We start from the raw sequence: 18,640 nt of genomic DNA, 5'->3' as shown, positions 1-18,640 counted from the left end.
ACTGCAACAAAATCTTTATTCGAGTGGAGATTTAAAAAATAAATAAATATATGCAATACAAACAGATGTAGGTACATCCTCTTGGCTTGCACTCCAACAAGGTCAATTTGTCATTGAGAAGATGTAAATGTATTCAGCCATGACCTTTTATCATAGTAATCACAGCCTACACTTCACTTGGGCAAAACTTGTGATTTAAGATAGGAGACTGTGTTTTATAACACTCTTTAATTTTTTTTTTCTCACTCTGCCTTCCCTCCCCTTTGTCCAATTGCCTGTTAGCTTCTCGCTCTCTGCTCTCTATCTTGCCTCACCTCCACTGTCTTTCTTCCTCACACACACATGAACACACAGTTTCATACCAAAGGAGACCATAAATCTAGTTGGTGTGCCAGACTGGGCCGTGGACGCCATAATTACAGAGCATCAAATGAAAGAATTAGTGTCCCTTTTCTCATTACCATGCAAGACTTGCAAGTCCTCCGCAATTTCTCAGCTTACCTCTATTTTACACCTACACAGACAACACATATACCTCCTTTTCTTCATGTCTTGTGTAAGTGCATGCATATGCCCAAACACTGTGTATTTACAAGGACTGACGCCTACAATATGTGCAAGTGTGCACCTGTATGTGCAATCACAATATCACTTGTATACTCTTACACGATGAAAAAACACATTTAAATCACATTTGTTGTCTCTGAAATTACTTTACAGGAGTGCTGAGAGTTTGAGGATGGGCTGGGTATTTTATTTCCTCTGTCTATACCCAGAAAATATGAGACAAATGTACAAACTACACAAAAGGAACACTCGGTTGTGATACTTGACAAATTGTTCTTGTCATACCATTGTAAATCTTTGGTGCTATTTGAAATTCTCCAATCAGTGATCCAGCAAGTGCTGCATAGATGCCATGACAGACAGGCAATCCATCCATATGGCCTCCAATATCAAATTCCCTAAGTGGAATTGCTCCAATCACAGACTCCCTGTGCAGACTCAGCGACTGATCTGCAGCACCCTTCCTTTTGCTTTCCTCTCACCTACCTTTCCTGTCAATTACCACTCTACAGATAGATGGAAAACTGCACATCTCAGCACTCTGAGAGCCACCTCTGCTCAAGTATTTCCCAAGGTTTTGATTGCAAAATCATATGAAAAGCTTGAGATAGTGGCTTTTGAGGACAGCTCCCTGTGGAATATAAGAGCATACAAATGGCTGCCCTTAAGTCCTAACTGAACATAACAAGGAGAGAGAGTTAAGAAAGAAAAGGCCCTTTTTCCCTCTCACTCACTGTGCTTTTTTGCTCTGTGTGCGTGTGTGTGTCTGTGTGTTAGAGAAACTACATTTCAAGATTTGCTTCACAAAAACAGCATGTGTGCTTGTTACACAGGAACTGGAAGACTGATTCAGCTTAAGATTTAAATGGAAAAGAAATAGAAAAATGAATAAAGGCTCGCTTCTAGTGAAAATGCCTGGTATGTGTAAAATTTAGGGGTAGGTTTAAGGGTCGCAAAGTATTTTTTATGTTACTAGCTTTAAAATTGTGGCATGTCAACATTTCACATTATTAAAATACGAAATCATGTCATGGTCCTCCAGTCCTCCTTTGTGTCTCCACCGTTTCTCTCTCTCCTTTGTTTTCCCTCTCTCTCCCTCTCTCTCTTACTCTGTTTACGTGCTGACTACTCTGTGTGTGTGTGTGTGTGTGTGTGGAGCTCCACCCTCTCCTGGCCACACCTGAATCAATCAAACACCTGTGGATCGCAAGGCAATCAGCTGGCTGCTATTTAAGCTCGGACCTGACCTTCAGTCTTCACCTCAGTGTTGGCTAACTGTGATAGTGTCTGTGGGACCTCTCTTTAAGTCTTTGTTTCTGGTAACTTGAAGAAAATTTCTAATGTGCCTCTTCCTATGCTTAAGACCAGCAGTCCCCAACCCCCGGGCCTCGGACCGGTACCGGTCCGTGAGTCGTTTGGTACCGGGCTGCGAGAGTTGAGGCTCAGGTGTGAAATGTATATTTTTAAGGTTTTGTATCGGTTTTCAGCGTTATTTTGTTATCGTTTTTATCATTTACTCGGTTTTCCTGGGTCTTTTCACGTGTGTTATGAATAAATTTTATTTTTTTCGGTACCGGTACTAGTTTTATTTTGTTGTATTTATCCGCGACACCTTAAAAACCGGTCCATGAAAATATTGTCGAGCATAAACCGGTCCATGGCCCAAAAAAGGTTGGAGCCCGCTGCTTAAGACGACCCAGTGGAGTTCTGAGAGAGTGTTTGTTTCCTGGCAGAGTTATGAGGTTCCTAATGTTCAGACTCAGCCAGGGACTTGGAATCACAGAACCTTCCTTCCATATGATTTTTTTTTTAAATTTAAATTTAGCATTGTTCAATTTATTGAGGCCATTGTAAACATATCAACTTGTGAGTTGTCGACAATGTCTATAAATATTTACCACCCTGAAAGACAGTCTTCAGTATAATTTTGTATAACATAAGTATACTGTAAATGTATTTTCTATTTCAGTGTCGTCTCAATGATTGTATAGAAAGCTAACTTAAATTAAAAATGCATAGTCATATGAACTACTTTCTTATGGATTTCTTTGCCCCATTTACATTTTAATGATCTGTGTATTTGAACCTCATTTAACCTAAAAACCTCTAAACACAATTGTTTCTTTACTCTGTGACATGTAGTTAGCATCTATCAGTACAGTCCTCAATAACCACCACCCATGAGGTTCACTTATGACACAAGACCTTGGATGGAACATCATAAAATAAATCATTTTAACGTAATAAACTTTGCAGTAGAGACTTAAATGTACACGATAACTGTCTAAAAATAAGAAATGCTTCTAATATTTTAAAATACCCTGCAAGTTATCACATAACACAGAACTCACATTAGTATGATTTTCCCAGTGACACATCTTGCCTTTAGCCCCCACGAGGGTCAGGGATCAATTATGTTTCGTACCATTTCTTGCCAGATAATAAGTGGAGGTTTCACAACATTAATAATGGAGGCAGCATAGTGTTATTTTTATTATTAGAGTGTGTGTGTGTGTGTGGGGGGGGGGGGGGGGGGGGTCGTGTTTTACTGTGCAGTATTGGTTAGACAAATTACATGTAACATTCTAGCTACAGAGTAGCAGCACATCATCAGTGGTGAACATAATGATTCTGGGTTCAGACCACCTGGGTGTGTTTCTGTGTGGAAGTGGCTACTTCACTTCTTTCCGTAGTCCAAGACATGCAATGTGGGTTAATTTTTTGAGTCTAAACAGGTTGTAGGTGGAGGTTTGAATGGTTATCTTCCTCTATAAGTCAGAGAATGCCATGTCAAAAAATATTTCCCCATGCTTTTTTTAAATAAGTTGATAAATAATACTGCATATACAGAGGCATTGCTTGCCACCAGGCACAGCAGACAACTGCTTATAGGCCCCAGGCCACTGGGAGACCTCTAAGGCCTGACAAACTTTAAACTACAGCAGTGCCATTTTAAAAAAGGAGAGACTTAACCTCCCTGCATGATAGTGTTTAACCAAACCTAATGACAACATTGAAGCTCAGCAAAATTTGAGAGGAGAGAAAAGAGAAGGGAAAAAAAGGGGTGAAGTGGATAAATAAAGCAAGACCAAGGTGAGTGGAGCAGATAAGGATTAAATATGTTAACATCTAAATGCTGCTAGCCTTAACAGTAGGGGAGTGACACTTGAGTAATGCAACTTCCACTAGAATCACATCATTTCTTTCTTTCTTTCTTTCTTTTTTTTACATTGGTTAACTTAGCTAGCAGAGGGGTTTAGTGTGTCCAACTCTGCATGGCCAGCAGTTAGAGTCAGGACCCCAACAAACACTAGAATCACCACTGCACATTAACAGTACTTTAAGTACATCTACTCCAATGAGCTAACAAAATCTTGGCTGCAGTTCATATAACAGCAAAGAAATTACTGACTTGAATAGATGTCAATAAAACAGAGTGCAACTCTCTAGCACAAACAGTTTCAGTTTTTTATCCCCTAGTTATTTAGAAATGCCAAACTCTTACTGTTAAAATTTGCATTCATATGGCTTGAGGCAGTGAAGATGGCTGCAACGTTCACCTTTTACATCCCAAATCTCATTCATCAAAGAGAATGGGACATCCCATTAACTCATTGCTTATTCAAATACAGAATCCCAGCAGGTGGATCCTTTGCCTTTCATGGCAAAAAGGGTCAGCGATCAAGAGCTGGTCAGAAAGGAACTAAATGTATGAATATCACTTCAGAGTTCTCTCACCGAGGGGATGACTGATGACTGTTTTTCTGCCTGACTGCCACTGTGGGTTAAGACAAGGGGCTTTATGATGCATGGACATCCTTTGTTACTAATTAACCTTCATACCACACTAATTAATTAGATTCTTCCAAGGTCAAGCTTTCTAAATGGGACAATTAAGTGCCTTCCTCTTAAAGTATTTTGCAATAAATAGCCCAAAGAATGTTTAAAAAAGAATGTGAACGTATATATTTAAAAGAAGAAATGGTAAAAAGAAAAAATGTTGTAAACATATCATTATCATTATAAGTAAATATTAAATGTGAAATATTATGAATTGCAGAATTATTTTAGCATGCAGTAAACCATCTCTCATGACAAGTGATTTTAAAATACCAATTTAAATAATTCAAGGTCAAATAATAATCTGAGAAAGGAGGCTAAAATAGCATTATTTATTTATAAAATGAGTATTTATTATTATTGTTATTGTTATTATTATTATTAATAAAAATAATAACGAGCATAAAGTGAGATCAAGACCAAGGATGCATCTGGCTCGGGAATTTCAAAGAACAGTTTAAAAAAATATACTGTAGTGACAGGCAAGCAAGGTAAAATGTGATGATGTTAGCATGCTGTGGGCCTAACAATGTTTTAACAACACATTAGATTTCACTAATGATACTGGTAGCTGCAAAGCAGTAAACATTAACACACATTTTTATTTTCTTCACACAGATAGACAGACTCATTACAGATTACAAAAAGATGTGGTAAAGGAGAAAAAGTGAGAGTCAGGAAATTAAGCCTGCTTGAGTACACACATTTTCACTAGAAGGCGTAATGGACCAGTTGGACAGGACAGCTTGCTTGTGTTTAGAAGGAAAAAAAAACATATCAAATAATGACAGAAGCAAATGCTTGCACTGCCATAGTCCTTTACATACACATATGCACATATGCATGCATTTCACATTTGAATAGAGTGCACAAAGATGTGAAGACATAAACAGACTGTGGGCTAGGTATCATTTGAAAGACAATTCCCCCTGTACAATGGAGCCGATATCTGACTAACGGTGTGGAACCAGCCAAATGTGGCAGCCAACTGGTGCCCATCCTCGGGCTATCCCTGGATTTGGACCAAGTACAAAAAATTGTATCAAAGTGTGTGTGTGTGCGTGTGTGTGTGTGTGTGTGTGCATGTGCGTGTATGTGGTATAGGGCTGTACAGACAGTAAGCTCTGGCTCATGAGATAAAATAATTGCCTGGAATGGAATATTGTGGTTGACTTGAGGTTGTGCGTGTGTGTGTGTGTGTGTGTGTGTGTGTGTGTGTGTGTATGTGTGTGTGTGTGTGTGCGTGTGTGTGCGCAAAGGTGGTTTATGAGGACATTTCACAAGAATACACGCCACACTGTCCGGACATTTGGAATTATGAGGACAGGGCCGATGTCCTCACAATTCATGGAATGAAAACTCGATGTGAGGGTGCTTAAATAGGTGTCAAAAGCCTAAATTCAAAATTTCAGCGAAATCGAAAAAAAGTCCTTACTATTCACAATTACCCAACTTTTGTGTATAATCTGTGTATCAACACAGCTCCCCTGTAGACCGGTTTGGGTACTGCACCTGGTCATGAATATTCACACAACGTGTATTTTTTAAGGCTTCTGATTGGCTAACAGCCGGAAGGTCCCTATAATTACGGTTTTTGTCAGATAGTGTGTGTTACATAAAACAATTCTGTGTTCTGATTGGCTGGCAGGCAGAAGGTCCTTATAATTACGTTTTTTTTTTTAAAAAAGATTGTGTGTTACATAACAAAGTTCTGTATTCTGACTGGCTGACAGTTGGAAGGTACCCATTGTTGTAGTTTTTATTAAAAATAGTGTTTCAAAACATGACCATAGATAAATCCTTAAAACTCTGTTAAATTTAAAACTCCACTTTCAGTGATACTGAGATGACTAAACTACTTAATCTAGCACTTAATATATACTGTAGTTATGCTTTATTAACTCTTGACTGTGTGATGGTTAATTTTTTAAGCATTTCTTTTTTCATATTTTGCTCTAGGAATCCTTTATATTATATATATTATATGTATTATTATATATTATAATAGAGGAGAGGAGAAAAGTGCGACCGCCTTCGTCAAGAGCAGTTTTCCTATTTTATTGTGAAGGTCCTGTGTTTCCATGTTCATTCTGTTCAGTTTTGCTCCCCCTGTCTCGTTATGGTTATTCGTGTTACTGTGTTCCTTGTGTGTTCTCACTTCCTTTATATCCTTCTGTGTATTTAGGTCAGTGTCTCCCTCAGTCCTGTGTTGCTTCCTCCCTCCTTACTATGTGCGTGTCCCTGTGTCCTTCCTCATGTATTTAGGGCTCCCATTATAGTTCATGTTATTTTTCCCAGTTTCGGTTTTGTATGACTTTTTTGTGCTCAGTAATAAAGCTGTATTTTAAGTTCACATTTCACCCTAGTGAGTTTGCGTTTGGGTCCTATCCTGCATGAAATCAGCTGCTTTATGACACCATCTGTCATGGCTGGGCAACACTCGTTGCCTTGTTGTTGTTCGTGTGTAATTTACGTTGAGTACGCTAACCACGTTATTAAATTAATGCACGTAAGGTGAACTAGCAAACACCGTCATATTTACATGCAGCTGTCTTCTTGTTTGATGGCAGATACTCCCTTCACCCTGGCCAAAGGCTAAAATGACCAAAGAAAAAGAGGGAAACAGCTAAACATGAGAGGTTTTTGGATAAAGTTTGTGTTTTTTTCCATTGTTTAAGCACTGCTTCCAGCCAAGAGTAATGCCATAAATCCCCTATAGCTGCAGAAACGGCTAACATTCTTATCTTTTTACAAAAAAACAGCTAAACATGAGAGGTTTTTGGACAAAGTGTGTGTTCTCCATTCTTTAAGCACCGGTTCAAGCACCGTTTAAGCACCGGCACCGTTTCAAAAGTACCGGTTTGGTACTGGTATCGGATAAAACCTAAACGATACCCATCCCTAATCATCAGTGCATCAGGACGATAAACACAAGTGATTAGGTGCTTAGTAAATAGTTCAAGCAGCTGAAACCTCAGGAGGAGGAGGTGGAGCAGGAAGCATCATGGAAGGACAAACCCTTGTAGGATGAAGCACTAATCAGGGCTCCAAGTGCAAGACCAGTAGAGGCTGGTGTTTACCACACCAGGCAGGACCCTAGATCCAGTCTGTGCAAAGATGCCTGCCATATATGATCTCTCACCTTCTCAACAAAATCCAAAGGGTTCTGGATGTGGTGTTTGGAGCTGCATATAAATGGGTTGTGGACAGAAGACAGAAATGTTGAGATGTTATAGGTGACCAAATTGATCATCCAAACAATTGTTCTTAAACATACACCCTGGCCTCATCAGTTCTCATGGCCACTGATCAATGGTCATGACAAATTGGATACTAATGATCATGGAACTGACCTCACAGCCCATTGTTGATGCTAGTTTCTGTCATTATGTAAATGTACTGTTTATAAGGTTGGGGAAACCTGCAGTAGGCTGAGACTGAAGAATTCACCAGTTGGGGATGAAACATTTCTAAAAATCACTAAAAATAGTATATCCAGATGAACAGATTCAGCATTCTGGTACTCTTTAAAGAATGTAAAAGTAAGGTTTGAGATTAGCCTATAATTAGATAAGTCAGCTGGGTAAAGTGATGACTTTTCTCTTGTTTATAGTCCCCTCATGCTTCAAGAGGACCACCGTCCTGAAGAAACCTAATGTGAGCTGACTCAGTGACTGTCACCCAAGAGCACTTACGCCCATTGTTATGAAGTGCTTTGAGCATATAGTCAAAGTTCACATCACATCTTCAATGCCTGCTCGACCAGTTTCAGTTTACCTACAGGCCAGAAAGATCCACAGATGATGCAATAGCATTAGCTCAGCATATTGCCCTCTCCCACCTGGATCATAAAACACATGCAGTGGTGTGAAAAAGTATTTGCCCCCTTCCTAATTTCTTAGTTTTTTTTATTTTGTTTTTTTGCATATTTATCACACTCACATGTTTCAGATCATCAAACACGTTTTCATATTACACAAAGATAATATGAGTAAATACAAAATTTACTAAGGGAAATAAGCTATCCATACCTACCCGGTCCAGTGTGAAATAGTAACTGCCCCCTCTTGTTAAATCATCAATTAACAGTTTTTGTAAAGCTGAGTTCAGTTTCACTGGCCACACCCATACCTGATTATTACAGACCTGCTGAATGAAGAAATCACTTAAAGAGAACCTGTCTGACAAAGTGAAGAAGGCTAAAAGATCTCAAAAAGCCAAAGAGCTTCACAATCTACAAAAACAATATGAGAAACAAAGTCATTGACATCTATCCATCTGGGAAGGGTTACAAAGACATTTCCATCGCTTTGGCACTGCAGAGAGTCATTATCCACAAATGGAGAAGACTTAAAACAGTGCTGAACCTTCCCAGGAGCAGCCTGCCTACCAAAATTACTCTAAGAGCGCACTGCCAACTCATCAAGGAGGTCACAAGAGAACAGCCAGAACAGCATCTAAAGAACTGCAGACCTCACTTGTCTCAGTTAAGATCAGAGTTCATTATTCAACAATAAGAAAAGGTCTGGGCAAAAATGGCATCCATGGGAGAGGTCCAAGGAAAAAACTACCATTGACCAAAAAGAACACAAGGGCTCCTCTCATATGTGCCAAAAAACATCTTAATGATCCTGAAGACTTTTGGGAAAATATTCTGTTGACTGACAAGACAAAAGATGAACATTTTGGAAGCTTTGAATCCCGTTACATCTTTTATCAAACTAACACAACATTTCATAAAAAGAACATATAGCAACAGTCACACATGGTGGTGTTATGTGATGGTCTGGAACTGCTTTGCTTCATGACACCTTGCTGTAATTGATGGAACCATGACTTCTGCTCTCTACCAGAAAATCCTGAAGGAGAATGGCCGGCAATCAGTTCATGTCCTGAAGTGGACATGAACTGAACATGAACTCATGAAGTTGGGTACTTGGGTTATACAAAAGGACAATGATCTGAAACACATCAGTAAGTCCACCTTTGACTGGTTAAAAACCCTCAAAAGGAAACCAAAATAAAGGTTTTGGATGGGCAGGTGACACTACCATCATTCGTTGTATTTCAGATGGAGACGAGTCTGCTTACAGAGCAGAGGTGAGAGCCCTGACATGGTGTCAGGAAAACAACCTACTGCTACCTACCCTGTCACTTGGTGTTCGCTCGCTCTGTAGTAGAGTATCACTTCCTGTTCCTGCTCAAACACAGTGGTGTTTCTGAGTAGCTTATTTGCTTAGCAGTTTAATTAACAACTTTTAAATACATTCTTTTTTCAGAGTATAATCTTCACGTGCTTCATCCGAAGCACACTTTCTGTGTACTCACTACCTAATTTATAGCCAAAGTTTTCACTCACTGTCTCTGTACTGTTTTGCTAGCTTAGCTTAGCTCGTAGCCGACTCGTTAGCACCATGGCTACTTCACCTGTCCCTCCTGCACTTTCTTGCTCATTGTGTCAGATGTTTAGTTACTCCTCGGCCTCCTTTAGCAGTAATGATATCTGTAACAAATGTAGCATATTTGCAGCTCTGGAGGCCAGGATTACTGAATTGGAGACTCGGCATCGCACCCTTCATTCACCCTTAGCTAGCCAGGCCCCTGTAGCTGGTGCAGCCGAAGATAGCGTAGGCCCCGCTAGCTGTTCCCCGGCAGATCCTAAGCAGCTGGGGAAAGAGGGCGGCTGGGTGACGGTGAGGAGGAAGCATAGTCCTAAACAGAAGCCCCAGGTACACCACCAACCCGTTCATGTGTCTAACCGTTTTTCCCCACTCTGCGACACACCCGCTGGGGGTCAAACTCTGGTAATTGGTGATTCTGTTCTCAGACATGTGAAGCTAGAGACACCGGCAACCATAGTCAATTGTCTTCCAGGGGCCAGAGCAGGCGACATTGAAGGAAATTTAAAACTGCTGGCTAAGGGTAAACGTAAATTCAGTAAAATCATAATTCACGTCGGCAGTAATGACACCCAGTTACGCCAATCGGAGGTCACTAAAATCAATATTGAATCGGTGTGCAACTTTGCCAAAACAATGTCGGACTCTGTAGTTTTCTCTGGTCCCCTCCCCAATCAGACCAGGAGTGACATATTTAGCCGCATGTTCTCCTTAAATTGCTGGCTGTCTGAGTGGTGTCCCAGAAACGATGTGGGCTTCATAGATAATTGGCAAACCTTCTGGAGGAAACCTGGTCTTGTTAGGAGAGACGGCATCCATCCCACTTTGGATGGAGCAGCTCTCATTTCTAGAAATATGGACAAATTTATTAAACCCCTCAAAATATGACTATCCAGAGTTGGGACCAGGAAGCAGAGTTGCAGTCTTACACGCCTCTCTGCAGCTTCTCTCCTCCTGCTACCCCCCCAAAAACCCATCTTCATAAAGACTGTGTCTGCTTCCAAAAAGAAAAAAAACAAACTAAAAACCAGCAACAAACAACTTAAACATAAACAATTACAAAGAAAGAACAATACAGTATCCACATCTGAACCAAAGAGTAAAACAGTGAAATGTGGATTATTAAATATTAGGTCTCTCTCCTCCAAGTCTCTGTTAGTACATGACTTAATAATTGATCAACAAATTGATTTACTCTGCCTTACAGAAACCTGATTGCAGCAGGATGATTATGTTAATTTAAATGAATCAACACCCCCGAGTCATTCTAACTACCAGAAATCTCGAAGCACAGGTTGAGGGGGCGGTGTGGCAGCAATTTTTCACACCAGTCTATTAATTAATGAAAGACCAAGACAGACTTTTAATTCATTTGAAAGCCTGATGCTTAACATTGTCCACCCCAGCTGTGAAACTCAGAAACCAGTCTTACTTGTTATCATCTATTGTCCACCCGGCCTTACACAGCAGGGTGAACATGGTTGAAACGCAGACAGACCAGCGACCAGCACATGAGAAGACACGACTTAAATATACACAGAAGAACATCGGGAGATTACACACAGGTGGGGAACATAGCTAGAAGTAATTGACGAGACGAGACAAGGGACAGAAACAAAAAAAAAAAAAAAAAAAAAGACAAGGAGCATAAGTCCAGAAACACATGAAAACGATTCAAAACAAAGCTAAACCAGATCAAACATGAGTCCACAAAAAAGTTCAGGGGGGTCGACAGCACATGAGCCAAATCCAGAACAGTTCAGGGGGGCGGCCGTGTGGACAGCAGCGGCGGCGGCAACGCAGGCGAAACAAGTCAGGAGGAAGGCAGTGGCGGCAACAGAGCAGGTCCGGAGGCCAACGGCAGTGTAGCAACCGCAGCACCAGACGAGGAGGGACCAGACGAGGAGGGACCAGACGAGGAGGGACCAGACGAGGAGGGACCAGACGAGGAGGGACCAGACGACAGCGTGGCAGCTGCAGGTGGTGACGCTGCAGGCGATGGTGTGTAAGTTGCAGGTGGTGGCTGAACGGACTCCCTAGAGCCGTCAGCGGACACGAGGATATGCTGGCTGGGTCCTCCGGGACCCCCAGCTAACGAGACGTGATGCCGGACGGGCTCCTCGGACCGTGCAGCTGACGAGGCGTGACGCTGACTAGGCTCTCCTGAACCCCCAGCTGACGAGACGTGACACTGGCGGGGCTCTCCAGAACCCCCAGCCGTGCTACTGGCTGAGCTAGCAGCAACACAGGAGACTGAATGGCAGACTGAACTCAGGGCAGCTGGGCAGCAGACTGAACTGAGGGCGACTGAAGTAATGGTTGAGATGATAATGGTGGTGGAGTTGGCAACTGAGCTAAAGGCAGCAGGGCTGCAGACCGAGCTGCAGGCAGCGGGGCTGCAGACTTGAGCTGCAGGCGGGGCTGCAGACTGAGAGGGGGAGGGTGAAGATGAAGTTTGTGGAGAATGAAATCCTGAATGAGCGGGTGCAGTTAGTCCAATAGCCAGGGGTGGCCGGAAATGAGCTGCTGTAGCCTGGCTTCCACAGCGCAGAGCAGCTCACTCTCCCTTATGCTCTAGCCATAGGTTGACCAACCTGGAAGCAGAGTCGATTATGACCTCCTGAAGTTCCTTGGGTGGGGCAAATGCCGATGGATCCATAATGTGGCTGGTCAGTAATGTCACAGCGAACGGGATGAGACATGTGGAGGAATTAAATGAGGATCCAAGCGCAGGTACTCGTAGATGCGAAGGAGATTTATTGAAAAAATAAAGCACAAGGTGGAAATGGCAAAACGGAAACAAAACTAATCTATACTGGGACAAACTAAACTACTGAACAGCAAACATGAACACGAACATGAAGGAAGGTGAGCAGTTGAACCTGAAGTTGGACAGCAGGGTGAACACGGTTGAAACACAGACAGACCAGCGACCAGCACACGAGAAGACACGACTTAAATACACACAGGTGGGGAACACAACTGGAAGTAATTGACGAGACGAGACAAGGGAAGCTAAACTGAATACACTCACATAAGACACGGACCTTCACAATAAAACAGGAAACAAGAAACAACTACACAAAGATGCAGACTAGACACTAAACTAAACCTACAGGAGGGCACCAGAACAAATCTACACTAAACATGAGACACAAAACCTAAGAACTAATCCCTTAACAAGAATAAACAAAAACATAGAATTCTACTAATAATCAACAAAGCACAAGAATCAGAATACAATCCAAAATTAAACCAAAACACAAGAACTCAAAATGCTGGGTCAAAATGACCCAGAACCGTGACACCTTACTTTTTTTCATGTTTGTCAAATAAAGGATGGTTAAAATTCTTTGAGCCTTTAAAAAACACACCTGATTTGTCTGCTAGATGTGGATGTGATTGTTAGCTTCAAGCCACGGCACATCTTGGAGCCACTTTTCTGAAAAAAGTCTTTTCTCTGGCTCTGGTTGGTGTTTCTTAGCTAGTGGTGGCACACCAAAGAAGCTGCTTAATGTCTGTTGTTTTTTTGGACATTTAGCTGGTGACAAGCAACACATGTAAGATTAAATGAGACAGTCAAGTACGCAAAGTGTCACTACGCATTCCTAATTTTTGTCACGCATTCGTACCTGCGTACCAGTTATGTGCACCCCTGTCTATAACACACAGCCAAACAACTACTCACTCAATAACTACTATCAAATTATCATATCTATTCAACCTAACATACATGTTTTGCATTTAATCTGTCAAGTTTGTTGTTATAACTAATAACTAATGCAGGAAAATGGCATGTTTCTTTAAGGTTTTGTTCTGCTTGTTCTATATTGTAAACAGAGCCAATTTTACACTGTATAATTTCCATAGGATTTATTAGTTTCAGATTTTTTTAGTCATATCATATGATCTCATTTATTCTGTACTGCTAAACAAAACAATGTTTGGTTTCTCAAACTGTCCATAATTGCTAGTGATAAATTCATTGGTTTCAGGATGCACCTTCTGTATCTTCAAACAAAAGATCAGAACAAAAATATAATAATTAAATACATTTTTCCGAAGAAAGCCACATCTTGATACATGCTGGTTTAACATAAGGATCTAAAATATGTCACACTATGTTGTTGGTTGAATCTCAGATTTGTTTAACATATGCAGATGCAAGTGTAAAACCATTGCTTCAGTGGTGGACCTCGGCTGGTGGTGTGTGAGGAAACATGTATTCCCTTGTAGTGTACCTTTGCCTCAAATAAATAACTAAATACTTTTTAAAAGAGGAATTTCCTATAAACAAACAAATGCAATAAAACTCAGTCCTTCGTCACTGTAAATGTTTCACTGAAATTCCATAAAAAAGTCAGAACTCTCATCACCTGACCACTTTTTAGCCAATGAGCTGTTTTTCACCCCTCCCCCTCACTTCGTGACTTCGAGTCAGTGTTGCCAACTTAGCGACTTTGTCGCTATATTTAGCGAGTTTTCAGACCCCCTTAGCGACTTTTTTTCTAAAAAGCGACTAGCGACAAATCTGGCGACTTTTTCTGGTGTTATTGGAGACTTATTTATGACGTCTTTTTGATGTGAAAGCGTGTATAGCTCTTACTCTCAACAAGCAGCGGGTGCTGCCGTGGGCACCTCGCCCGTGCCAAAGCGCTCACGGGTGGAGGATAGTCCTCCCCCAGCTGCTATCAGGGCAGGAGACGTTCACACCTGTGCATCCAAACTGCAAATGAATCGCGCATGAGCGAAGCCGGTGCTCCAGCACTGACTGTAAGGCAATCAGTTCTTCTTTTACTGTTATGCTGTTTTGTGGATCAGGTTTAAAACACACACACACACACAAAGTAACTCCACCAGAGTGCCTATTTCAGGTCACTTTTGCCGGTCCAAGCCCAGATAAAGGAGCAGGGTTGGAATTGTGACATTAAAAAACAATAAATGCTAAAATAAATTTAATTCGTAGTTCTAAATAAACTCTAAATGCATTTAGGACGTTTTTTACTCACTTTATGTCTCTCCAACAACGTAGGTTACAATTATATTAGCATGACCAATTATGCAAATTAGGCGATGACATCATTTAGCGACTTCTGGCGACTTTTAGGACAGCCAATAGCGATTTTTCTTACTGAGGAGTTGGCAACACTGCTTCGAGTTGAGGAGTACCGACACCGATGCTGGTGTGGAGAAGCCAACAGGTAACTTTAAACTTTAAACTTTCGAATTTTGCCAGCTTTGTAGCCCAGCAACTGGTCAGATTTAGTTTTGTTGAGATTTTTCTTTGGTGTATATTCCTTGATTGAGTTTTGTATTTCAATGTAATTCTCATGCTAAAGCTAGCTTTTTTGATGACACGGGGTTGTGTATTTAATTAGTCAAGGTTAAATACCTAGTCTAACACACACCTTTTTAGTTAAACTGTAACATTTGAAATTACTGAGATGTTAATATTTATTCATCCATCCCACTGTCTCCAGATTTTAAGCAACGCTGAAATATAGGTGACACGCTATTAATGAGACATTTCAGATAACCGAGGTAGCTAACATTTAACTCTCTGGAGTGCAGATTATATGACCAATTTACGGTGTATCAGCAACATGCGTATATAACAGTTTTTAAAAATGTGTTGATAGGCCAAGTAAAACCAGAGTTATGATACACAATTTACGCTTTTTCCTGAAAACTGTTGTCAAGTTTAGTGCAGGAAAATATAAAAACGGTATTTTCTTAAAAAACAAAACATAGATACATTATTGCCTCTCAATTCAATTTTATTTATATAGCGCCAAATCACAACAAAAGTCGCCTCAAGGCGCTTCATAGATACAGAGAAAAACCCAACAATCTCATTTCCTATTGTGGTGGATAAATGAACATGAGCCGATAAAACAATTAAATCAAAAGTAGTCAAAAACAGCCGATTATACCATTGACTCCAGAGGGTTAAAGACACCTCCTGTGAAAGATCAGTTTTCATTATCAACTATTTTCCTGAAATATTAAATAAATTGTACTATTTTTTTTTTTCTTTTTCTGAGACAGTGTATTGCAATGAGGCCCCCGAGAGCAAAAATTAAACCAAAAGATGAAGCAGTAAAATTTTCATCTTTGGGGCAGGACAAAGATGGATTTGAAGTGAAATTCATAAATTCAGTAAAAGGTGAGGTACTAGGATACTTGTTGAGGATTTTTGGCGCAGTCATAAGTTTAACCATTGTAGTAGACCCATGTTGACATTTTCTATTTTCTTTGTAAGGTCGAGGAGTGTTTAGTAGGTGCAACTATAACAAAGGAGACTTCCTTCTGGAATATCGCGGAGACGTTGTAACCAAGAAGGAATATGAAAACAGAACAAGATTGTACCATGACACCTTAAAGGTTTTTCTTTTTGAATTCAGGTACAATGGACAACAATTGTGGTATGTAAATTAAAATAATTCATTTTTCAGCCTACTTTTTGCAAAAGTTGTGACGACCACATTAAGACAAACTGCTAGCTTGTTACAAATCCATATAATTAAAAATGTAATCAAATTGTTCAGCCTTTTTATAAACCTTGTGTAATTTTGTGTCTTACATGTTTTGTTATCTCAGCATTGATGCAGCCAGAGAGGATGGCTCATTGGGCAGACTGGTGAATGACGATCACGTGAGCCCAAACAGCAAAATGAGGACAATCACAGTAAATGGAAAGCCTCATCTCTGTTTATTTGCCATAAAAGACATCAAGCCGGGGGAAGAAATAACATACAACTACGGTGACTCTGACTGGCCATGGAGAGTAAAGGTACATATTATATTTACATTTACCGTAGTGTAGTGTAGTATTGTATAGTCTCAACTTATCTGTGTTGAATGGATGTTAACATACTTTTGTGTTTGCTTGCACAAGGTTTCAGAGCACCCTGACCGTTCTCAAGCTGATGTGCCCATGGCATCGTCCTCCTTTGAAGTTGATGAGCAGGTGACTAATTTTCTGGTGTTGTTATTATTGCAACAAGAACACAGCCGAGTTGTGTGGATGTTGATAGTGAGGGTGTTAGACACAAGTCCTATAGTGTTGGTTAATGTAAGATACCTACATTATGAGGACTGTGTGTGTTTTGGATGCGTAAGTCTATTGAAAGATGGGCTCTGAAGTCTTTGTGTAACAGAGACCCTGCAGTGTATGAAGCTTTCAGGTACATTATTATGAGGACTGTGTGTGGATACTGCCGAGAGTCATGTTGGTTCACACTGGAGAATTAATTTTCACTCAATATTACTTCATTACATTTACCTCATTTATGTCAATAACCAGTGTACCTTCATAACTGTATTGTATAGTCTCAACGTATCTGTGTTGAATGGATGTTAATGTACTTTTGTGTTTGCCTGCACAAGGTTTCAGAGCACCCTGACCGTCCTCAAGCTACTGTGCCCATGGCATCGTCCTCCTTTGAAGTTGATGAGCAGGTGACTAATTTTCTGGTGTTGTTTTTATTGTAACAAGAATACAGCCGAGTTGTGTGGATGTTGATAGTGAGGGTGTTAGACACAAGTCCTATAGTGTTGGTTAATGTAAGATACCTACATTATGAGGACTGTGTGTGTTTTGGATGCGTAAGTCTATTGAAAGATGGGCTCTGAAGTCTTTGTGTAACAGAGACCCTGCAGTGTATGAAGCTTTCAGGTACATTATTATGAGGACTGTGTGTGGATACTGCCGAGAGTCATGTTGGTTCACACTGGAGAATTAATTTTCACTCAATATTACTTCATTACATTTACCTCATTTATGTCAATAACCAGTGTACCTTCATAACTGTATTGTATAGTCTCAACATATCTGTGTTGAATGGATGTTAATGTACTTTTGTGTTTGCTTGCACAAGGTTTCAGAGCACCCTGGCCGTCCTCAAGCTGCTGTGCCCATGGCATCGTCCTCCTTTGAAGTTGATGAGAAGGTGACTAATTTTCTGGTGTTGTTATTATTGCAACAAGAACACAGCCGAGTTGTGTGGATGTTGATAGTGAGGGTGTTAGACACAAGTCCTATAGTGTTGGTTAATGTAAGATACCTAGATTATGAGGACTGTGTGTGTTTTGGATGCGTAAGTCTACTGAAAGATGGGCTCTGAAGTCTTTGTGTAACAGAGACCCTGCAGTGTATGAAGCTTTCAGGTACATTATTATGAGGACTGTGTGTGGATACTGCCGAGAGTCATGTTGGTTCACACTGGAGAATTAATTTTCACTCAATATTACTTCATTACATTTACCTCATTTATGTCAATAACCAGTGTACCTTCATAACTGTATTGTATAGTCTCAACATATCTGTGTTGAATGGATGTTAATGTACTTTTGTGTTTGCTTGCACAAGGTTTCAGAGCACCCTGACCGTTCTCAAGGTGATGTGCCCATGGCATCGTCCTCCTTTGAAGTTGATGAGCAGGTGACTAATTTTCTGGTGTTGTTATTATTGCAACAAGAACACAGCCGAGTTGTTTGGATGTTGATAGTGAGGGTGTTAGACACAAGTCCTATAGTGTTGGTTAATGTAAGATACCTACATTATGAGGACTGTGTGTGTTTTGGATGCGTAAGTCTATTGAAAGATGGGCTCTCAAGTCTGTGTGTAACAGAGACCCTGCAGTGTATGAAGCTTTCAGGTACATTATTATGAGGACTGTGTGTGGATACTGCCGAGAGTCATGTTGGTTCACACTGGAGAATTAATTTTCACTCAATATTACTTCATTACATTTACCTCATTTATGTCAATAACCAGTGTACCTTCATAACTGTATTGTATAGTCTCAACGTATCTGTGTTGAATGGATGTT

At 40.5% G+C, this 18,640-nt stretch overlaps 1 protein-coding gene across 1 annotated transcript; it reads left to right on the top strand.

Annotated features, from left to right (window-relative positions):
* The first annotated feature begins 14,970 nt into the window (after nt 1–14,970).
* Nucleotides 14,971–16,632, top strand: LOC148100450 (N-lysine methyltransferase KMT5A-A-like). Its single transcript, XM_087847904.1, has 4 exons — nt 14,971–15,007; nt 15,855–15,972; nt 16,069–16,231; nt 16,407–16,632. Exons 1-4 carry the CDS (start codon nt 14,984–14,986, stop codon nt 16,630–16,632), a joined length of 531 nt encoding a protein of 176 aa, XP_087704030.1. The 5' UTR covers nt 14,971–14,983.
* Nucleotides 16,633–18,640: the final 2,008 nt, after the last annotated feature.

The sequence above is a fragment of the Neolamprologus brichardi genome, chromosome 11, assembly GCF_056152115.1.
Source record: "Neolamprologus brichardi isolate AB-2024 chromosome 11, ASM5615211v1, whole genome shotgun sequence".
NCBI lineage: Eukaryota > Metazoa > Chordata > Actinopteri > Cichliformes > Cichlidae > Neolamprologus > Neolamprologus brichardi.
The sequence above is the reverse complement of the archived record's forward strand: the minus strand, read 5'-3'. Positions and strand labels throughout refer to the sequence as shown.

Excerpts from the sequence above, each read along its gene's own strand:
- LOC148100450 (XM_087847904.1), top strand. The coding sequence starts at position 14,984 with ATGCTGGTGTGGAGAAGCCAACAG. Across the intron at positions 15,973-16,068 it reads ATTCATAAATTCAGTAAAAG|GTCGAGGAGTGTTTAGTAGG; the intron begins GTGAGGTACTAG and ends TTTCTTTGTAAG. Across the intron at positions 16,232-16,406 it reads TACAATGGACAACAATTGTG|CATTGATGCAGCCAGAGAGG; the intron begins GTATGTAAATTA and ends TTGTTATCTCAG.